The sequence below is a fragment of the Trichosurus vulpecula genome, chromosome 1 (assembly GCF_011100635.1).
Source record: "Trichosurus vulpecula isolate mTriVul1 chromosome 1, mTriVul1.pri, whole genome shotgun sequence".
Lineage (NCBI taxonomy): Eukaryota > Metazoa > Chordata > Mammalia > Diprotodontia > Phalangeridae > Trichosurus > Trichosurus vulpecula.
In genome coordinates, this window is record NC_050573.1 from 14,193,675 (window position 1) to 14,214,222 (window position 20,548).

General features: G+C 56.2%; 1 protein-coding gene across 1 annotated transcript; it reads left to right on the top strand.

The window, feature by feature from the left end:
- The first annotated feature begins 1,376 nt into the window (after positions 1-1,376).
- On the top strand, positions 1,377-18,297 carry PES1 (pescadillo ribosomal biogenesis factor 1). The gene is made up of 15 exons (XM_036763944.1): positions 1,377-1,485; positions 2,874-2,953; positions 4,115-4,268; positions 6,477-6,586; positions 7,886-8,057; positions 8,589-8,678; positions 12,964-13,080; positions 13,287-13,364; positions 13,694-13,783; positions 14,060-14,190; positions 14,505-14,630; positions 14,725-14,909; positions 15,268-15,431; positions 16,161-16,307; positions 17,477-18,297. The coding sequence occupies exons 1-15, from the start codon at positions 1,462-1,464 to the stop codon at positions 17,564-17,566; spliced, it is 1,758 nt and encodes a 585-aa protein (XP_036619839.1). The 5' UTR covers positions 1,377-1,461; the 3' UTR covers positions 17,567-18,297.
- The last annotated feature ends 2,251 nt before the right edge of the window (positions 18,298-20,548 follow it).

Sequence of the window (20,548 nt, forward strand, 5' to 3'; positions counted from 1 at the left end):
CCTAAAATCCCAAGTTCCGGAGCCAGAGTTCACCTCATCCAAACCTCTCCTTTCAGTTAACAGCTGAGGTAACTGAGTACCCCCTGCTGCCTCCCACTCTGGGGGAGGGGAGGGGCGGCTTGGCTTTTGCCATGGGGTCTCTTTCCGGTGCCCAGCACCGTGCCTGACTCCAGATGGACAGGACCAGACCTGCAACTTCGCCCAGAGAGGAAACTACCTCTGACAACAGCGGATGCCTTTTCTTCCCTCTCTACTGTTAGGAGCCGCCAGGGGGCGCCCCAGTGCGCAGACACTGAGCCTGGATTCTGGAAGACCTCGAGTTCGAATCCTGCTTCAGATGCTGCCTAGCTGGGTGACTCCCTTACTTCGCCGCCTGCCTCCGTTTCCCCATCTGTAAAGTGGGGATCACAACAGCCCCTCCCTCCCAAGGATATTGTGAGGGTATTAAATACACAGTGCCTGGTATTCAGTAGGTGCTTAATCAACGCTGGCCAGGTCCGCGAACATGATGCATCATTGTATGTCAGAACCCCCGGCTTCCTCTGCATTTTACTGCTTTTGTGCACTCGAGGGCACGGTTCTGAGAAGGGCGTGGGGATGGCGCGGTGCGGGGGGCGTCGGGCGTCCATGAGACACCAGGCTCAGAGCGGTCTGGAAGGCGCCCAATGTCCGAGGCAGAACCAGAACACAGCTCTCGCCTCGCCCCGCCCACAACGTAAACGGCAAGAGATGATAGTCCCATTTCCCAGGAGGGTAAGTCAGCTAACTCCTTTCACAATCCGAGGACAAGACCGGGCCCAGCGACCACAGGCCCGGTCCCGCTCCCTGAGCCCAGGGCGGCATTCTCAGCATCCGGCCCAAGTCCTCGCGCCGAACCCAGTGGTCAAGTTCCCAGGCGGCGCCACGCTGCATCCCACAATCCCCCGCGTACAATCTGCCCCCGCTGTTTCCGCCCCATTGCAGCCCAGTAGGCCCTGGGAGCTCGCTAACGCCATTTCCGGCCTTTTGTAATTCATCAAGGCCTCCATCTCCCACTGCCTCAGCCATTTCCGCCCCCTTGCATCCCAGATTGCACCACGCGCTCCCCACCCCCCCCCCCACCCCCCGTTTCCGCCCCCTTGCATCCCAGCATACCCCGCGCCGCCCTCCGGCCTTCAGGGTGGCTCCTGTGTGCGCCTGAGAAGCCGCTTCTGATTCCCAAGGCCGGGATCTGGAACCGGAACCGCTCATTACCCGGCAGCCCCCTGGCTCCTGGAGTGTAAGGAACCGTCTGGCTGAGCTCCCCGCGGAGCCCTCCGCAGCTCCGAGCAGGCGCAGAGAAGGACGACAGGGGCAGGGGCGGGGCGGGGTCCTTCAGCACCCGGAAGCACGTGGTCCTACGGGGGCCGCGTGGGCAGGAAGTGACTGCGGCTGCCCCTGTTGCGAGGTTTGCTGCGATCAGAGCCGTGAGAGGGGGCAACCATGGGGGGCTTGGAGAAGAAGAAGGTACGGAGGAGCAGGAGGAAAAGAGGAGGCGTCAGGGGAAGCAGTGGGGAGGGGGCCGAGCGGAGGGGAGGGAGGCGTGAGACCAGAGAAGGGGAAGGGGCCCGGAGGCGGGCAGGACGGAGGAGGGGCTCGTGAGGGAGGGGACACCGGGTGGGGGAGGGGCGTAAGGAGAGGAGGGTGAGGATCGAGGAGGGTCGGTCTGGGGGAGGTGCCTTGAGGGTAGGAAGTCACGGGTCAGGGGGAGTCAGTAGGGGGCTGTTCCGGGGTGCGGGGGCACTGCTGGGGGGCAGAAAAAGCTAATCTTGGAGGATGGACACGGGGTGGGGGGTGGGTCCGGCGAAAGGACACACGTCCAGAGGAAAGGCGCTGCGCGAATTGGGGGGGATGGGGGAGAAGGGGGTCGTCAAGCGGGGGCCTTCCCGAAGTTCCCGAAATACTGGACTTGGAATTTAAAGACGCGGCTTCAATAGCAGCCCCGCTGTTTGTCGCTAAAGAGGCACGGGCCGAGTTACTTAACATCTGCGGTCCTCAGTTTCCCTCACGAGATCGACGGACTTTGCAGCCTCTTAGGGTTCTAGATTGACCATACCGTGGCCACCTTTGTAACTTCCGAGAGAGGCAGCCTATCCTAATGCATAGAGTGCCAGACCTGAAAGGCTGGCAGATCTGGGTTCAAATGCTGCTGCACATACTAGCTTTGTGGCCTTGGGCAAGTCGCTTCATCTCAGCCTCAGTTTCTTCATCTGTAAGATGGGAGGTTCGGACTTGGAGGCCTCCATGGACCCATCCAATTCCAGATCCCTGATCCTCCTCAGTAAACATTTAAATGTCTCCTGTACCCGGGGGTCGGAGGTCCAGGCGCTCTCCAAGGTAGTTGTCCTTTCATGGGGCTGCAGCTGAACTCTGGCTCTGCATTGAAGGGATCGGATGTGTCCCTCTTACCCCCGGTGCTGGTCTCCAGCAGGGCCATGGTGGAAGAGCAGTTTGCCTGGCCTCGGAGAAGCAGCAAAGGGAAGTTCAGAGATCAGAACTCTAGGGCTCTAAGGGACTGTCTCCGTCCAACCCCTGTTTTACAGAGGAAACTCAAGCCCAGGTTGGCCGTGGGACTTGCTTAAGGCCACAGCAGCGGCAGAGCTGGGATCTCGCCTTCCCCTCTCTGGGTGTCTTTAAGAAGAACATTTGGAGATTCTTGTTCCGATCCAGGTTGGCCTGGGAGGCCCCTGAGGTTCTGTGGCCTGTTGTGATTGGGTGATGCTCTTGCCCAGCACACACGGGAGGGCAGCTGGTGGATCTGGCTGTAAGGGGGTGGCTGGTGCGCCCAAAGATAATCTTTTGAAAGAAATTGTTGCTAATTTAAAAAATCTATTTCCTTCTCTCCCCACCCAAAGTACGAGAGGGGGTCTGCAACCAACTACATCACCAGGAACAAAGCCAGGAAGAAACTACAGCTGAGCCTTGCTGATTTCAGGTGAGGACTGGCCACAGCGTGAACAAGTAGCTGTTGGGGGGCGCAGCTGTGTTGTAGAGATGACGAGATGCTCTGTCCCTGATCTCCCCCTCTTCTCAGCTGGCCTCTCCTTGTCTCCCAGGAGGCCGTGGGGCTGCAGGCCCAGCCCCAGCGTGAAAGGCCAGAGCCCTGGTGACTGGGCCAGCTCTGTCATTGGCCCTGGGCCTCCGCTTTCTCGTCTGTGTGACGAGAGGTGATCAGACAGGGCTGGAGAGGATGTGAGAGGCCCTCATTCTACTGATGGGGAAACTGAGGCACAGGGGAAGAGGTGGCAGCTAGCTGGACTGCCTCAGCTTCCTCATTTGTAAAATTGGGATTATTGTAGCACCTCCTTCCCAGGGGAGGATCAAGTGAGATATCATTTATAAGAGATTTGCAGACCTCAGCATCCTCTCTAAACATGAGTCATTATTATTGTGAGAACGTGGATTTGAACCCAGGTCCCCTGGCTTCAAGCCTCTTGGTCTTTGCACCCATGATCACCCTGTTCCCCTTGCAGCTCTGACGCTCTTTGAGTCTGACTCACCCTTCTGGGGCCTCACGAAGGGTCTGAGAACAGAACTCTAAGCTCTGTGTTTTTCGTAATCCTGGTGAGTTGCTGGTAATGATGACTCCCATTTTCCTGGTGTTTCACAGGTACCAGAACTCTTTGCCCAACATTTTAATTATGATGCCAACTGACATTTGTACAGCAGACTACCGGTTTAATGCCTCAGTGCAGGGTGTGGGGAATGGGAGGGGGCCTGTGCTTTCCTCTCCCTTCCTCCACTGCAGCAGGTCTAGGTCTTTTGTGTACTTGGTATGGAACAGTGTCCAGGCTCTCATGCCCTGCCTGGTTCAGAGGTGCCACTTGAACCCAGGCTTTCCTGGCACCCCGGCTCCCCTGCTGTCTGGCTCATTCCCACCTCATAGACTGGAAGTGATGTGGCTAATAGGTGGGAGAGCTGGGACCCGACCCAGTATTCATCTCGCTAGTCTGTGGTTCTGGCTGTGGTGGGTTGGGGTGGGGAGACTGAGTGGTGCCTTGGCCCCCCAGCTGCCTGGGGGCAGGGGGACTGAGCAGTGCCCTTTAACCCTGCTGGGAACCAGTCTGATCACTGGGTGGGTTTGCATCTGTTTTAGACGCCTGTGTATCCTGAAGGGCATTTACCCCCATGAGCCCAAACATAAGAAGAAGGTTAACAAGGGTTCCACTGCCGCTAGGACCTTTTATCTGCTCAAGGATATCAAGTTTCTTCTCCACGAGCCCATTGTCAACAAGTTCCGGGACTACAAGGTCAGGATTCACACTGGAAGCAGCCAACCTTCATTAAGCGCCCGCCACATGCTCTAATGTCTGTATCATGGTTGGTTGGGGGAGACTGTCTCCCTTATTGAACAGAAAGCTCCTCGAGGGCAGGGGCTCTTCTCTCTCTTTGTACCCCCAGGGTTTAGAGCAGGGCCTGGTAGGAGCTGGCCCTTAATAAACGCTTCTTGGCTTGCCTTAGGGGCCCAAGAGGCAGTGAAGGTGATGCTTACTCCAGGACCTCCCTCGGGCCCTCAGACTACTGGGGCAGCGGAGGTGTGGTCTCTCAGAGAGACCAGGGAGATAGAGTAGGCTAGAACTCAACAGCCAGGGATTCTCTAGGGAGAACCTGGGTGTGAATCCTGCTTCGAATACTAACTCTGTTTCTGGACAAATCACTTAGATCCATAGAGCCTCCTCTGGAAAACGCAGTCTTTTCTGCTCTGGCCCTTTCCTCACAGGGATTGCTGGAGGTGGGCTTTAGCATTAGGAAGATTTTTCTGGTAGAGGAAGAAAAGGAGGGGAGAGACAGAAGTGAAGAGGACAGAGAGAGAGGGGAGGGTACAAATCCTGCCTTTGCAGTATAGCCTTTGTGTGACCTTGAGCAAGTAATTCTCCCCCCATCCCACCCCACCTGTTCCCTCATCTGTAAAAGAAAGGACTTGGACCAGATCTGCCCTGTTCTAAGGCCCCTCCCAGCCCTGCCATCCCCTGTTCTAAGGCCCCTCCCAGCCCTGCCATCCCCTGTTCTAAGGCCCCTGCCAGCCCTGCCATCTCCTGTTCTAAGGCCCCTCCCAGCCCTGCCATCCCCTGTTCTCAGGCCCCTCCCAGCCCTGACACCCCCTCCTATGCGTTCTGGGGTGCTTTAAGGCCTCCTGAGCCCCTCAGGTGTTGTTTAGGACCACAGCAGTATGTTATGTGTGACTTGGTTTGCTTGGGTAATTACTACATTTTGAGTATAAAGGCCTAGAATAATTTGGGAGGGAGTGTTCTCCCCTCACCCTTTTTTCCCCTGGGGAGGGGGCACTAGGGGTCAGAGAGATACGAAAAAAGGTTCTCTTCAAGTGGATTTTCCCTCACTTTCCATCTCTACTTGTCCTCTGGAACACTTGGCTTAGCAGGGAACCCTCTCAGGCTGGGGTGGGGAGGGGGGGAAGGGAGACTGAGGCTCACCCAGGTCAAGAGGAGGGGTCTCTCAGAGCTCAGGCTTCCCCTCAGTTGGAGGTTTTCTGCATCTTTGTCCCTCCTGGGGCATTTGGTCAGCCAACACTTAAGGCCATTGGTGTAGAGCCCTGGGGGAGGGCCCTCCAGAAGCTTCCACTCTTCTGGTAGTGAGAGAAGCCTCGGCAGAGCCAGCACGCCTGGGCCACGGAGAGAAGCTAACACTCCTGAGGATCCCACGGATGCCTCCAGCCCTCATTCTTCCCCATCTGTAAAATTGAGTCTCTTCTGCCCCTAATGATGCTGTGACCCTGGCCTGAAGTCTCTGTAAAAATGTGGAGGCACAAACAGTGGCCCCGCCAGGCCTGAAGCCAGAGAGTCTTGTGTTCCAGAAGCTCAAAGTCTGAAACCTCCTCCCACGCACCAAGAAACCAGATGCTTCTCGAGGCCCCCCCTTCCCCAGAGCCTGCATGGATGTATCAGGGGAGTAGAGACATTAGGAGAGCCTGAGAATTGTCTTCTGGGAGCAGAGAAGTGGGGCCTAAGGGCATGGCTGTCCATTGGGGAATGGCTGAGCAGATTGTGGCTTGGGGATGTCATGGGGTCTCAGAGATGAGGGACAAAATGGTTCAGGGAATCTTGGGTGGGTCGGTGATCGGATGCAGAGGGGACCAAACCAGGGTGGGAGAGCTGGGGGGAGGTGGCTGGTGGCCCTCTGGGACCCAGGTGCATCCGTGGTGCTCCCTTAGATGGGTTTATTACAAGTTTAGTTTTTCATTTTAATTGGAGTATAGAGGGGGAGGGGAGGGGATAATGAGACCAAGGCAAAGAAAAAGCCAGTGTCGCCTTTTAAAAATCCAGACCAGCAGAGGAATGTGGAGAAGGCAGCACCACATCTTTTCTAAAGAGCGGTGGTGCGGGAGGGCGTCACCGAGCCCCCTTAGGGCTGGGCTCTGTCTGTGGGAATGAATGCTTTGGGTTTGTGTTCAGTAAATGAAGCTTTGTAAAAAGAGGTCCCTCGGTCTCTATCATCGCCAGGTGTTCGTCAGGAAGCTCCGGAAAGCCTATGGAAAGAGCGAGTGGAACACGGTGGAGCGGCTGAAGGACAACAAGCCCATTTACAAACTTGACCACATCATCAAGGAGAGGTGAGCCCGCTCGCTTGGGCCATCCAAGTCCCCGGGCAAGGAGCCAGGAGGCCGGCTGCTGCTGTGCAGCCACAGAGGTGCCCTGGCTGCCGTCCTGTGTGAGATGTCCCCGGGCCGAGCCAAAAGAGCCCCCAGAACAGGCCCCTCGGGAAAGGGGAGCCCCCTAGCCCAGCGGGAGCAGCTCTGGCCCTTAGGATTCTCCTCCTTCCTCAGGCCTCATGGAGGCAGCTGTGGGGAGGGAGGGAGTGCAAGGGACAGTTCTGAAGATGGGGAACCTGAGTCTTGGGAGAGGCAGGGTGAAGCATTGGAGAGCTCCTGAGGTCAGGACTCACCTGCCTGCACCTCATTTGGGCTCTTTGGCCCCTGAGGTCCCTTCTTTGCCTCCCTGAGCCCAGCTGTCTCAGCTGTACCTGCCCCCTTGGGCTTTCTGGGGCTCCTTGTCAAACCTTATCCCACTGAGTCTCACCCTGAGAGAAGTCCCTTCTTTGGGATCCTGCAGCTCCGGGGTCACTGGAAGGGAGGACCCTCCTCACCCTGACAGATTAGGCCCCATACTGTGCATCTGGAATCCAGGAGGCCTGGGCGCTGGCAGCTGGTTTGTTGTCGCTTAGTCACGGCTGACTCTCTGTGGCCCCGTTTAGGTTTTCTTGGCAGAGATACTGGAGGGGTTTGCCATTTCCTTCTCCAGCCCATTTTACAGATGAGGAAAGTGAGGCAAACAGGGTAAAGTGACTTGTCCAGGGTCACCTAACTAGAAAGTGTCTGAGGCTGGATTTGGACTCAGGATTTTTTTTTTTCTTTTTTGACAAGGGGAGGCAGGGCAGGGTTAAGTGATTTGCCCAAGGTCACACAGCTAGTTAAGTGTCAAATGTCTGAGGCTGGCTTTGAACTCAGGTCTTCCTGACTTCAGAGTCGGTGCTCTATCCACTGCACCACCCAGATGCCCCTGGACTCAGGATTATGAGTCCTCCTGACCTGGGGCTAGACTCTGAGAACTGTGGCACCTCTCGCTGCCCTAGTGTTTCCACCTGGGAAACAGGTTAGAGCATCCTTCACGGTTGTGGGTGACCTTGACCATGAGGAGAAGGAGGAAGAGGAGCAAAGGGCTTTAGCCTCCTGGCCTCCATTCCTGTCCGGCTCTAAGTAAAGGTCTGGGGCGATGCTCTGAAGGCCTCTCTGGGGCCCTGTGGCTCCAGCTGGGGGGCCTGGCCTAGCCTGGCGAGGGTGAGGGGTGAAGGCCCAGGTCCTCTGCTCTCTGCTCATCCCTCGCTCCGGCCTCCCTGCCCCGGGGGCTCCCAGGTACCCCACCTTCATAGATGCCCTGCGAGACCTGGACGATGCCTTGTCCATGTGTTTTCTGTTCTCTACCTTCCCCCGCACTGGCAAGTGCCATGTTCAGACCATCCAGCTGTGCCGGAGGCTCACCGTGGAGTTCCTCAACTACATCATTGCCTCCCGGGCTCTGCGTAAGGTGAGCCCTGAGACCCCAGTGCTGGGTACCTTTCCCACTGTCCCCCTCAACTCTGCTCCATCCCTGCAGCCCCGCCCCCCCAGCTCTGCTCCCTCCCCACTGCCCCCCAGCCCTGCTCATACCCTATTCACCCCCATCAGCCCTGCTCCCTCCCCTCTGCCTCTCCCAACCCTGCATCCTCCCCACTGCCCCCCAGTCCTGCTCCCTCCCCTCTGCCTCTCCCAGCCCTGCATCCTCCCCACTGCCCCCCAGCCCTGCTCATACCCTATTCACCCCCATCAGCCCTGCTCCCTCCCCTCTGCCTCTCCCAGCCTTGTTCTCTCCCTATTGCCCCACAGTCCTGCTCCCACCCTATTCACCCTTCCCAGCCCTGCTCCCTCTCCACTCAACCTCCCCCCAGTCCTGCTCCTTCCCCCCTCCCCCTGCTCAGCCCTGCACCCTCTGTGCTACCCCATTCCCTTAGCCCTGCCTCCCTCCTTTCTCTGCTCCTCTTCCTCTCCCCCCATCTCCTCACGGGTCCTTTCCCCCCAGGTCTTCCTGTCCATCAAAGGGATTTACTACCAGGCCGAGGTGCTGGGCCAACCCATCGTGTGGATCACTCCTTATGCCTTTTCCCACAACGTGAGTGTGTCCCCTTTGTCTGAAAACCTGGGTTCCAGTTCTCTTTCTGCCCTTGGGGATGATTATTCACACCTGTCCCTCCCCATCTTCCTGAGTCCTCCTTTGAGCAGCAGTGTGGAGGAGGGGCCTGGTCTGGTGCCACTGCCCCCCATTTCAGAGCAGAATCAGGGTCAGGACCTTAATGAGAATCTGTTCACAAACACCGAAATGAGCCGGCAGTGGCAGAGGCTGCTGTCCCCCCCTAGAAAGAAGGGCTCTTTGGGGGAGCGGGGCTTGCTGTCTCTGTCAATCTTGACCCTTGGGGGCCTTCCCAGTCACTCTGCAGTGATGCCTGGGTGTCTCGGCCTGCAGGACCTGGATGGGAAGGTGGGGGAGGGGGACCAGGCTCCACTTCCTGGCAGCTAGATAGGCATGGATGGGGTTGGCTTCATGTTCCCTTCTTCTCCCTCCCACTCCAGGAAGCTCAGCTGCTTGCTTTGTGCGGCTTCCCTGGGGCTGCTGAATAGGGAGCCAGTGAAAGGGGCTGGAGAGGCTAGAGCTGCCAGGGGGAGGAGGGGGCTAGGAGCAGTCAGATGGCTTCGCATTCTGTCCCCATCCCTCTGTTCTCTGCCTTCCTCCCCCAGAGCTCTCCCTGCCCCTTGTCTCAGTTCCTCGATGGGAGGCTGCCCTCCCCCAGGCTGCTTGGGCTTTGTGGTTTGTGGCAGTCCTTTTTTAAAGATGTCTGTCCCAGACCCTCTCATCGCTGCCCATCACAACCCCCCCATCCACAGCCTCTCTGTGGTCCGTCACTGACACACCCATTCCCCTGTCAGGGGATCTGTGACCTCTGCGCTGGGCACATGCCTTTCTCATCCTGGGCCTGCTGATGGTTTGGGGACCCCATGTCCTCCCTTGTTCTTCTGCATGATTACTCTGCTCTCTCTTCTAATAACGAATTTAGGGGTGCTCTTTCTCTCACCTCTTTGGCCCTGATTTCTCATCAGTGGATGGCCTCCCCCACCTGCTGACCTCACTGCACCCCTTTGCCTGGGGCTTGTGGGAGCAGGCAGTCCTGCTGGGAGAGGGAATGTTGTTGGCAGGGAGTGGTCTGGGACCCTGAAAGCTCCCTTGGCCTCAGGCAGCCCATGAGTTGTGATCTGGCCCCACCAGTGGCCCTGCTGTTGTCACGTCAGGCTACAAATCAGAGCGAAGGAGGCCCACAGTCTTCAGGGCCTCCTCTCACCCTTTGATGATGGCAGTGCCCATTCCACAGATGAGGAAAGAGGGGCACCTCTCTTCTCTAGTCCTTTAGTAAGGATGGTGATGGTGTGGTGATGGTATGGCGCTTGAGATTGACAAAGCACTTTTGGTGTATCATTTCACTTGATCAGAAGCCCTGGTGGTCCTGCAAGGGCAGGGGGGATGACTGCCTATGCCCAGAGAGGGAGGCAGAGCTCTGGCCCAGGTCGCTGCAGGCACACTGGCAGAGCTGTGGTTTCCTTGCCCGCATTTGCATTGTCTGCTTCTAAAAGAGTGTTCTGGGGATGTGAGTAATAATTTTCTCTGCTAGAAAGGTCACTGGCCCAAGGTCACCCAGCCACGTTTCCGTGGCAGCTCAAGCATGCACATCTCATTCCCAGGAGTGAAATCCGTTTCTGCTCCTTCCCTTGGGGACTCACACTGAAGCACAGCTGGCTTTCGCCTACAGCATAAGCATTGATTAAGTGCCTGCTGTGTGCCAGGCCCAGCACTAAGGACTGGGGATACAAAGAAAGACAAAAGCTAGTCCCTGCCCTTAGGTAGCTCCCAGTCTAATGGGAGACGGCAAGCGAACACACATAAGGTGAGCTATGTGCAGAGCAGAGGGGCCGAAATTTTGGAGGGAAGGTACTAGCAGTGGGGGAGTGGGGAGGGCCTCTTGTAGAAAATGGAATTGCAGGTGTCTCAAAGGAAGCCCGGAGGTGAAGGTGAGGAAGGAGAACATTCTGGGCAGAGGGTCTGGGTCATCCCACCACCTCCCCCTGCTCTGGATTTGTAGTGAGCGGCCTGCCTGGGGTGGAATCCCAGGTTTGTGAAGAGCCTTCTCTGGTTGAGTTGGCTTCCTCTGTAAGATGAAGGGGTCCCTCGTGGTCCCTGATCCTCCTCGTGGTTGGGTGGTGGAAGGGGGCTGTTCTTCAGGGTTGTAACAGACTTAAAGTGCATTGGAGCCTTTTACTGAAGGGGAGGCCCATTCCAGCCTTCTGCCCAGCCTCTTCCCAGGGATGGCTGGAGCTTATTTTCGGGGAGCAGTAATACCTGTGACAATTGCTTATTCCTGTCCCTGATCCTTCCTGGTTACTGAGGGATGGGGCTGCCTCACCTAGGCCTCTGGGCTCAAAGGACCTGTTTCAACAATCCAGCTAGCAGCTGCAGTGGGGGTGTAAAACCAACAACAACCAGCACACAGAACGCTGCAAGCCCAGGTTCTTTTGATGTGCTTTACCAAGGAAAGCAACGTTAAGGGGTCAACAATCTTACTTTAATCCAGCATACAAATATCATTCACTCAGTTCAGGGGAAAAGCCGGCACCCTGAACTTCAGAGCAGATACAAACAAATTACAAACATCGACAGACAGACCTTGTCTGATTCAAATCTCAATGCATAGTTACCAGGGTTTAACAAAGTCTGAACATGCGGGTTTTACAGGCTGGAGGGCTCTTAACTACAGCTGCCCAGAGGCTCCACATCAGCACACCACCAAGAGTGAGAGCCCTAAGTACTCTCTATGCACTCTTTAGCAGCCATCAAAAGGTCACCTGAGGACCAGAACTTAAGCTCTTACTCTTGGCTCTGGTCTTAGCACCTCCCTTCATTGGCCCCACCTGGAGCCCCACCTTAGTTATCAGTACACACCCACATAGGCTTAGCACCTAATAGACAGGGGTTTGGGCCTGGGGCTTAGCACCTAATAAGTCTCAATCAAAGACACTGAATTAATCAAGGAAACAAAGGCCAAACTCTTCAGTGCACTTGGTTGAATAAGTCCTAAGAGCCCAAATTGATTCCCAGTACAGGACTGCAGCATCATTGCCTCTTAAGAACATCCACAGAACCTATCTCCCGAAGTCAAGGTGTCGAGGGGGCCTGGGCAGTGCTGTCCTGGGCCACACTTTCCTTCTCAGAAAAACGGGATAACCTCTGAACTCTTTCTAAAGAATCTTACTTTTGTGACTTCGTCTCTTCCTGTATCATGTTTGTTTTAGAAGCTATCTTGCCCCTTCCCACTGAGCTGGCTCCTAGAATCAGGATTAAAAAAGACAGAGAAGAAAGAGCACTTCAGCCAAACTAACCCACCTACCTTGTCTAGCGGTGTGTCCAGTGTTCTGTGCCCATAGTCCCCTGCCTCTTCAGAGAGCAAGCAGAAGACCCATATCTCTTCTCCAGAGCCAGGCCTGGTCATCACACTTAGACGGAGCTCATTTCTCCTTTTCATGTGGCTGTTGTCCCTGGGCATGCTGTTTTCTGGTCCTCCTTACCTCACTCTGTGTCTCCATGTTCATCATTTCTTATCACCCAGTAACACGTTCTCTTTGTCTTCCTTGTCACGGCTTAATCATATCAGTGAGACGTTTACCTTGTTTCTATTTCTTTGCTATCATAAAAAAGTTCTGTCATAAAAACAGGCACATATATGGGACCTTTCTTTTTTTAACTGACCTTGGGATATCTGTCTGGGAGTGAGACCTTTAGGTCACAAGGCTTGGACTTTTTGGTCACTATCATTGCATGATTCCAAATTGCTTTCCAGACTGGTTTGTGCTACTTTGCAGCTCCACCAACAATGCATTAGTGTACTTATCTTGCCGTGACCCTTTCAACTAGCCTGTCTTTTGTCATCTTTGCCAGTTTGCTGGGTGGGTGTGAGGTGAAATCTCAGGGTTGTTTGGATTTGCATTTCTCTTCCGTGAACTGCAGCAGTTTTTCACATGCTTAATGGCTTTCATTTCTTCTGAGAGCTATTTTGTTTCCATCCTTTGAGTATAGATAGCATCGGAAACCTGTCCACTTTGGTATCTTGAAGGATGTGACAGAGGCTCAGAGGAAGGGGCAGTCATGTTTGTTTTGGCTTTTGTTGGGGGAGGGCCCACAGAGCTAGCCCCCAATCTCACCATTCTCCTGGGACCTCATCCTGGAAGAAGCCCAAGGGGCGAGCTTCTACATGTCCACCTGTACCTAAAGACAGTGCTCCCAGGGCCCAGCTGTGGGAGACCTGGGGTTGCTGGCTCTCTGCCTGCTCACGTTCCTTTGCTCTTGGCTTCCCCAGCATCCGACCGATGTGGACTATCGCGTCATGGCCACCTTCACTGAGTTCTACACCACCCTCCTGGGGTTTGTCAACTTCCGCCTCTACCAGACACTCAACCTTCAGTATCCCCCCAAGGTAAGGTGCCTTCCCCGCAGAAGGCCAGAAACAGAAGCCATGAGGCCTTGGCAGAGCCGAGGCATCTGTGTTAGTGAAACATGGGCCATGTTTCATTCTGGTCCTCTTGCTGGGGTAGGGGCCTGGGTTGTCCTATAGAGGGCCTGCCTGACCTGGTGCTAAGAGCACAGGTGTCCTTTTCTCAACCTTGGCCTCTTGTCTTCTAGCTCGAGGGGCCCAAAGAAAAAGATTCCAAAGATCAGGCTGATGAGGCCTATGCCATGGACTCTGAGAGCTCCCTAGAGGTAAGGCCTGGGGACATTTGGCTGCTCAGTATTGGGCTCACTTGGCTGGAGTGCCCAAGGACCAATGAGTCTGTCTATTCACGAGTTATACCACAGTCATGGGCTTCCCTGGGGCCTAGAGACTGGCATTTTGGCAGCCAGAGGGACAGGTGTCCCCTGGGTTTCCGTCTTCTCTGGCTTGCAAGTGCCCCGAGCTGGGGGGGCGGGGGGTGGAGCCTGCTGGGACTGAGGGGAAAGGTGGCCTGCCCACTGGCCTTGCACCCCCTCCTCTCACTGCCTTCCAGGACTCTGCTGTGTCTCACTTACTGGTTTCGGTTATTTTTCTCCAGAAACTGTCGGCCTTGAGTGCCAGCCTGGCTCGTGTGATGGTGCCAGTCACAGAGGAGGAGGTGGAGATGGATGAATTCCCTGCTGATGGGGTGAGAGGGGACTCTAGGACTATTGGGGTTCAGGTGGGGTGGGAGGGGAGTCCTCCCATTTTACAGGTGAGGAAACCAAGGCCCCTTGACCAGAGAGGGGAAGTATCCATGTTGCTCATCCCTCCCGTGCCCACCTTGGCTCTGGGGGTCCAGAGGCAGCAAGACCGCTGGCCTCGATCTTAAAGACAGCCCTGGAGATGCTGAGGATAGCTCGGCCTCGGCGGAGACCCTGGAGAGGGCTGGGCCTCAGTGGCCTCTTCCTGCCTGTGCCCGTAGGAGAATGCTGAGCAGGAGGAGGGGCTGAGGAAGGAGCGGGAGGCCCAGGAGAAGCACAAGAAGCTGTTTGAGGGACTGAAGTTCTTCCTGAACAGGGAGGTCCCTCGGGAGGCCCTCGCCTTCATCATCAGGTCAGTGGGTGTGGGTGTGGGTATGTGTGTGTGACTATTGTGCATGAGTGGGGGGGCGGGCGGGGCACACACCAGAAGGGTGTATGAAGCCCCTGCTGGGGCCAGGCCACAGACGGCGCCCCCCCCCCCCAGCCCCATTGGTCTGTGGATTGTCCAGACTTAAGAACATGCATATTCAGCTTGAGCGTGTTGTGTTCAGAGGTCCAGTTGGTCCTTAGCCCCTCCCCAGCAGCTGCTTCCCTGTGTCCTCAATTCCTCCTGCCCCCAGGTGGGGTCTGTCCGCCTCATCCGGCCGCCTCCCTCTCTCTGTGCAGGAGCTTTGGTGGGGAAGTGTCTTGGGACAAGTCTCTGTGCATCGGAGCCACGTATGATGAGAAGGAGCCCTCCATCACCCATCAGATTGTGGACCGGCCCCTGCCACCCACCCCTGTCATTGGCAGGTATATCCTCCTGGCCATCACTGGCCCCTGGCCTTGCTCCCCTCCCCCCCAGCCCACCCCAGGCCTCTACCCCTCACCTCCTCTGCCCCCCCAGGTCCTACGTCCAACCCCAGTGGGTGTTCGACTGTGTCAATGCCCGGCTCCGGCTGCCGGTGGAGGACTACTTCCCCGGGGTGCTCCTGCCCCCGCACCTGTCGCCTTTTGTGACCGAGAAGGAAGGAGACTATGTGCCCCCAGAGAAGCTGAAGCTGCTGGCCCTACAGCGGGGGGAGACCCCAGGTAACTCACATGGCCCTGCCCCTGGCACCACCCAGGAGGGGAGGGGGAGGAGAGGCAGCGTTCTCCCTGCCAGAGCCTCGGGTCAGGAGATAGGGCCAGACCTCGGGTCGAACAAGCCAGTCTCAGCGTGCCCATCAGTGAAATGGACAGTTTGGATCGGGTGGTGATCTGGTGAAATGAGGAGCCTCGACTCCTCCAAAGGCTGCGGGAGCCTGGGCTCTTCTGGTGGAGGGCAGGGGAAGTGTTGGGCACTAAGGTGGGGCTGTCCTGAGGGGAGCCTGGGATCAGAGCCCTGCTGTGAGGTGCTCCCTGGCCCCTGGGCCTCGCCCCCACCACCCACATGATGTGTTTCCTGTAGGACATGCCACCGAATCAGAGGAGGAATCTGAGGAGGAAGGTGAGGAAGATGAGGAAGGAGAAGGTGATGACCAAGAGGAGGAGGAGGAAGAGGAGGAGGAAGGTTCAGAGAAGGAAGATGAAGCCAAACTGAAGGCGATGGAAGATCAGAGAACTCAAGGAAAGGTACTGGTGCCCCCCCTCCTCGGGCAGGCCTCTTCTGCCCTCCCACCTGGTGCCAGGGAGCGTGGAGCTGGGGTGGAGCCTCGGGCACTGCTGACTACTCCCAAGCGGGGGATGACGTGATGGGTCTGGGGCATCTCAAGGAGCCTTGGGTACTGCCCACTGCCCTGGGAAGGCCTGGCTACAGGCTGGAGGCCTGACCATTTCTCCTGGCCCATCTCTGTTACTGGTGGCAGCATTTGAGGCCCCAGGTCCCTGTTTTCTCAGCCTATTAGAGCTGAGAGGGGGGTGGCCTTGGGGGTGGTGGAGCGGGGCTCAGACTCCATCTCTGCCCCTCATTCCTTATGTGACTTGGGCCAGAGGCCTCCATGTCCTTGGCTTTAAAATGGCCATACGAGACCCTGTCTTGGGACCATTTCATGAAGGAGTTTGATGCGTGTCAGAGGAACAGTGGGTGGGGGCAGGAATGCCTCCCTGGAAGCTGGACCCCAGCTGCCCCCCATGCCCAACCCCCCATAGACAAGTGGCAGACGCTCCTCCGATGACCCTCAGTTGGTCTTAGTTTCCGAAGCTGCAGCTGCCTCCCAGGGTCGCTGTGTGGATCAAAGGAGGACTTAACCCGTTAGCCCAGCGGGTCCCAGGGGCTTCCTCCCCTCCCCCTGCCCTTGAGAGAACCTCCTGTGGGGCTCCGCCTGCCGGGCCCAGGTCACGGAGATGCTCTGCTGTCCCCAGAAGCCACAGGTGACCATGGGAACCTTGGACAAGAGGCAGCAGGACGATGAGAATGAGGCCAAGAGGCTGGCCATCATGACCATGAGGAAGAGGGAGAAGTACCTGTATGACAAGATTATGTTTGGCAAGAGGCGGAAAGTGCGCGAGGTGAGCCAGGCCCCCACCCCACCCCCAGCCCCACCAGGCCTCCTTGGCCTAGCTGCCCACGTGCCCTTTCTTGGCTCATCTTATTTTTTGTGTCTTTTCAAAAGGAAAATCCTTTTTTTTTTTTAAAGGAAATGGCAACTTTGTGGAATACAAATGACTAGAATGAGGGGTGTGACTTGTAATCTCTAAAGCCCCTCCAGCCCTGACATCCCCTGTTCTAAGCCCCTGCCAGCCCTGACATCCTCTGTTCTGAGGCCCCTGCCAGCCTGGACATTCCCTGTTCTAAGACCCCTCCAGCTCTGACATACCCTGTTCTAAGCCCCTGCCAGCCCTGACATCCTCTGTTCTGAGGCCCCTGCCAGCCCTGACATCCCCTGTTCTAAGAGCCCTCCAGCTCTGACATCCCCTGTTATCAGACCCCTCCATCTCTGACATCCCCTGTTCTGAGGCCCCTGCCAGCCCTGACATCCCCTGTTCTAAGACCCCTCCAGCTCTGACATCCCCTGTTATCAGACCCCTCCATCTCTGACATCCCCTGTTCTAAGCCCCTGCCAGCCCTGACATCCCCTTTTCTGAGGCCCCTCCTAGCCCTGACAGTCTCTGTTCTCAGGCCTCTCCCAGCCCTGACATCCCCCATTCTAAGCCCCTCCCATCCCTGACATCCCCTGTTCTAAGCCCCTTCCAGCCCTGACATCCTCTGTTCTAAGACCCCTCCAGCTCTGACATACCCTGTTCTAAGCCCCTGCCAGCCCTGACATCCTCTGTTCTGAGGCCCCTGCCAGCCCTGACATCCCCTATTCTGAGGCCCCTCCTAGCCCTGACATTCCGTGTTCTAAGGCCCCTCCAGCTCTGACATCCCCTGTTCTGAGGCCTCTCCCAGCCCTGACATCCCCTTTTCTGAGGCCCCTCCCAGCCCTGACATCCTCTGTTCTCAGGCCACTCCCAGCCCTGACATCCCCTGTTCTAAGACTGAGCTTGCAATATATATGAACCTTTTTGTAATATTTTATACCCCAATAAAAAGAAATGGGAGGGCCAATGGATACCTTTTCCGGGTAAATTGATTTTTCCCAGTAATCTTTGTTTAGGGCAGTCAGAATGCCCTTGGCCAAGATGGTTTGTGAGATGGGAATGTCTCTGGACTAAAGCTCTTTCTCTTTCTCTTGCAGGCAAACAAACTGGCCCAGAAGAGGAAGGCACACGATGAGGCCATGAAGGCCGAGAAGAAGAAGAAAAAGAAGCAGGGGGCTCAGGCCTGAGCCCGGCCTGCTGGGACCCTGCTCTGCAGCAGTACTGCTCCTGGGGCCCTGCCCTGCCTGGAGACTTTGGCAAAAGGAGTGCTTGCCTTCTCTCCCACACTCCTCATTTGGCTGGTGCTCAGGCCTTAGACTTTCTGGCTGAGGGGCTTCCTAGGGGATCCTTACCCCAGGGCTGGGCCCTGCTGGCCTGGAGGGCTCTCAGCCCTTGCTGATAGCCCCATCCATGTTCCCAGACAAAGGGTTCAGTGGTGAGGATCCTGACTTAGGCACCACTGATGCCTCATCCTCGAGGCAGGAGGCAGGGAGATGAAAGGCAGCCCAGTGCCCTGAGGTGGCCAAGGGCAGGCTGCCCCTGGACACAGCCTGGACCTCCAGGCCTCCCTGCCTGATTAGGTCTGTACAGATAGGACTTGCCAATGCTTACTTTATATCTGGGAAAAATGTTTCCAAATAAATCTGTGGACTGATGCAGCCCCTGGGCTTTCTGTCCTGGAACCTCCCAGGTTCTGGAGGACATCCTGAGGGGCTTCCGTGACCTGATGGGTGACATTGCGTCCAGTTCTGCCCATTTCAGTGGATGTCACTGCCTGCTGTGAGCTGGCCCCTGGAAGGCCAGAACATAGACGTTCCATCCCTGCCCTCGTGGAGCTTCCATCAGTATAGCTACCATGATTGTTCTAAAGCACCTGCTGTGTGCCAGCCAGTACAAATATTGTCTCATTTGATCCTCACAACGACCCCTCTCATTGTCTCTATTTTACAGATGAAAGTGTCTAGCAGAGGTGACCCAACTTGTCCGGGGTCTCCCAGGCTCTGCACTGTGGTGCCCCTGGCAGCCTTTAGGTGTTTACAGTCCGAGGAGCTCATGCTGGGCTGTGAGAGGGGTAGAAGTATGATGGGAGTGGGGAGAGAGGGGGTGTCGGGGTCAGGGAAGGTTACCCACAGAAGTACCTGCTGAGCTCGGGAAGGGGCTGGTGCTGCAGAGGTGTCCTTGGCCTCAGGGAGCTGACGTTCCACCCCCTGGGCTGGAGGCTGGAGCAGGACCTTAAACCGGGGCAGCTGATCTGGACAAACCTTACACCAGCCCCTTCCCAGAATCATTTTTGTAGTCGCCCAAAATAAAGCAAAGGTAAAAGAAGCCAGTGGGAAGGAAAGTTACCTGAATATTGAAAGGGGAGGTTAAGATCTCTGCTTTAGAAAGATTATTCTGGAAGCTGTGTGAAGGAAGGGTTGAAAAGAACAGCCTGGGCTCCAGAGCCCCAGAGCTGGAGGACCCTCAAGGCCATCCAGGTGAGGAAACGCCCAGGCTGGGGATGGGGGAGAGGGACGGTATTGCGGGGGGACTTGCCCCAGGTCCCGAAGGTGGAAAACCTCAGAGACAGAGCTTGAGGCCGGGTCCTCTGAAGCAGAAGCCAGTTAAGGGGTGCTGGGAAGTAACAGGCCTGATGTAGGGTGGGGGCCCCACGAGAAGGGGACTGATTGGAGAGACGGGGTTTTGAAATTAGAGAACACGGATCCTGCCCCTAGAGTCCTATCCCTCCCCAGCTCTGGCCTTGGCTCCCTCACCTCTAAAAGAAGGGGCCTGATGAGGTGGACGTTTGGAGCAGGAGTATCAGTTCATCTTGGCTCCAGCGTCTTGGGTGTCTTCCTTTGTTCCCAAGTCAGTAATCCCCGTTATCAAATTCCCGCTGGTCACCCTGGACAGAGTCTGCAGAGGAAACAGACATTAAGTGACTGCTCTGTGTTAAGTGCTGGGGATACACTGTGCATCTAAGGGTCTGCAGACTAAATAGAAGGTGGTCAGGGCAGAGGCCCACTAAGAGTTCGCCTCGGGAAAGGCTTTGTGGAAGAGGTGGTCGCCGAGCTTTGTCTTGAAGGAGACAGAGGAGAAGAGGAGGGAGACCATTTGTGTCTCGGGGAAAGACTGATACAAGGGATGGAATAAGGGCAGGGAGGTGGCGGCACTTTGGCCAGACTGCGGGGTGCAGGAAGGGGGATAATCTGTAATTCAATTGGAGATGTGCCATGAAAGCCAAGGAGAGGAGATTGCATTATCCTGGAAGCAATAGGGAGCCCCTGGAGCTTGTCACATGTATGGAAGGTGGACCAGCCCAGGGAGAGACTAGGGGCAGGGAAATCCCTTTGGAGGTTGCCACAAGGGTCCAGGCACCAGGTGGTGAGTGCCTGAAACAAGATGGCGGCTGCACGTGGAGAGGGAAGAGGTCGGATGTGGAGGTGGGAGCCTTCCACCGTTGAGACATCAGTGGATGTGGGAGAGTGAGAAGTCAGTTGAGGGTAATGCCAAGGCTACAAATGGGAGATTCGAAAGATAAGGGCTCCTTTGACAGGGGACCATGGAAAAAGGAGGGTTTGGGGTGGGGAAGATGAGGCAGCTAGGGGGCGCTATAGTGCATAGCTAGAGCATTGGTCCTGGAGTCAGGAAGACTCATCTTCCCGAGTCCAAATCTGGCCTCAGCCTCTTACTAGCTGTGTGACCTTGGGCAAGTCACTTTGCCCTGTTTGCCTCAGTTTTCTCATCTGTAAAATGAGTTGGAGAAGGAAATGACAAACCACTCAGTGTCTCTGCCAAGAAAACCCCAAATGGGGTCACAGAGAGTCAGACACAACTGAACAAAGATGATGAGTCCTGTTTCGGACATACTGAGTTGTTTAGTAGAGGGTTGGAGATACGGGACTGAAAGTTGGGAGATGGGGGGCTGGGTAGGTCACTCTTGAGTCATCCGCATGGAGATGATGGTTAAGCCCACGGAAGCTGACGTGTTCTCCAAGAAGTGGGTGATGGGAATAATGACAGGGCTGAGACTGGTGGTGGGCACAGGGTGTGGAGCAGACCCAGCTAACACTACGGTGGAATTTGGAAAAGGACAAGAAGTTAAGTCATTGGGGTAATGACCTGGAAAAAGGCATGGAGGGATTCAAGGTCTAGATGAGAGCAGAGATTAGGTCTGGGAGGGGTGAGGC

Coding starts and splice junctions, on each gene's coding strand:
- PES1 (XM_036763944.1), top strand. CDS start 1,462: ATGGGGGGCTTGGAGAAGAAGAAG. Junction 6,587..7,885: donor GACCACATCATCAAGGAGAG/GTGAGCCCGCTC, acceptor GGGGGCTCCCAG/GTACCCCACCTTCATAGATG. Junction 14,191..14,504: donor GCCCTCGCCTTCATCATCAG/GTCAGTGGGTGT, acceptor CTCTCTGTGCAG/GAGCTTTGGTGGGGAAGTGT.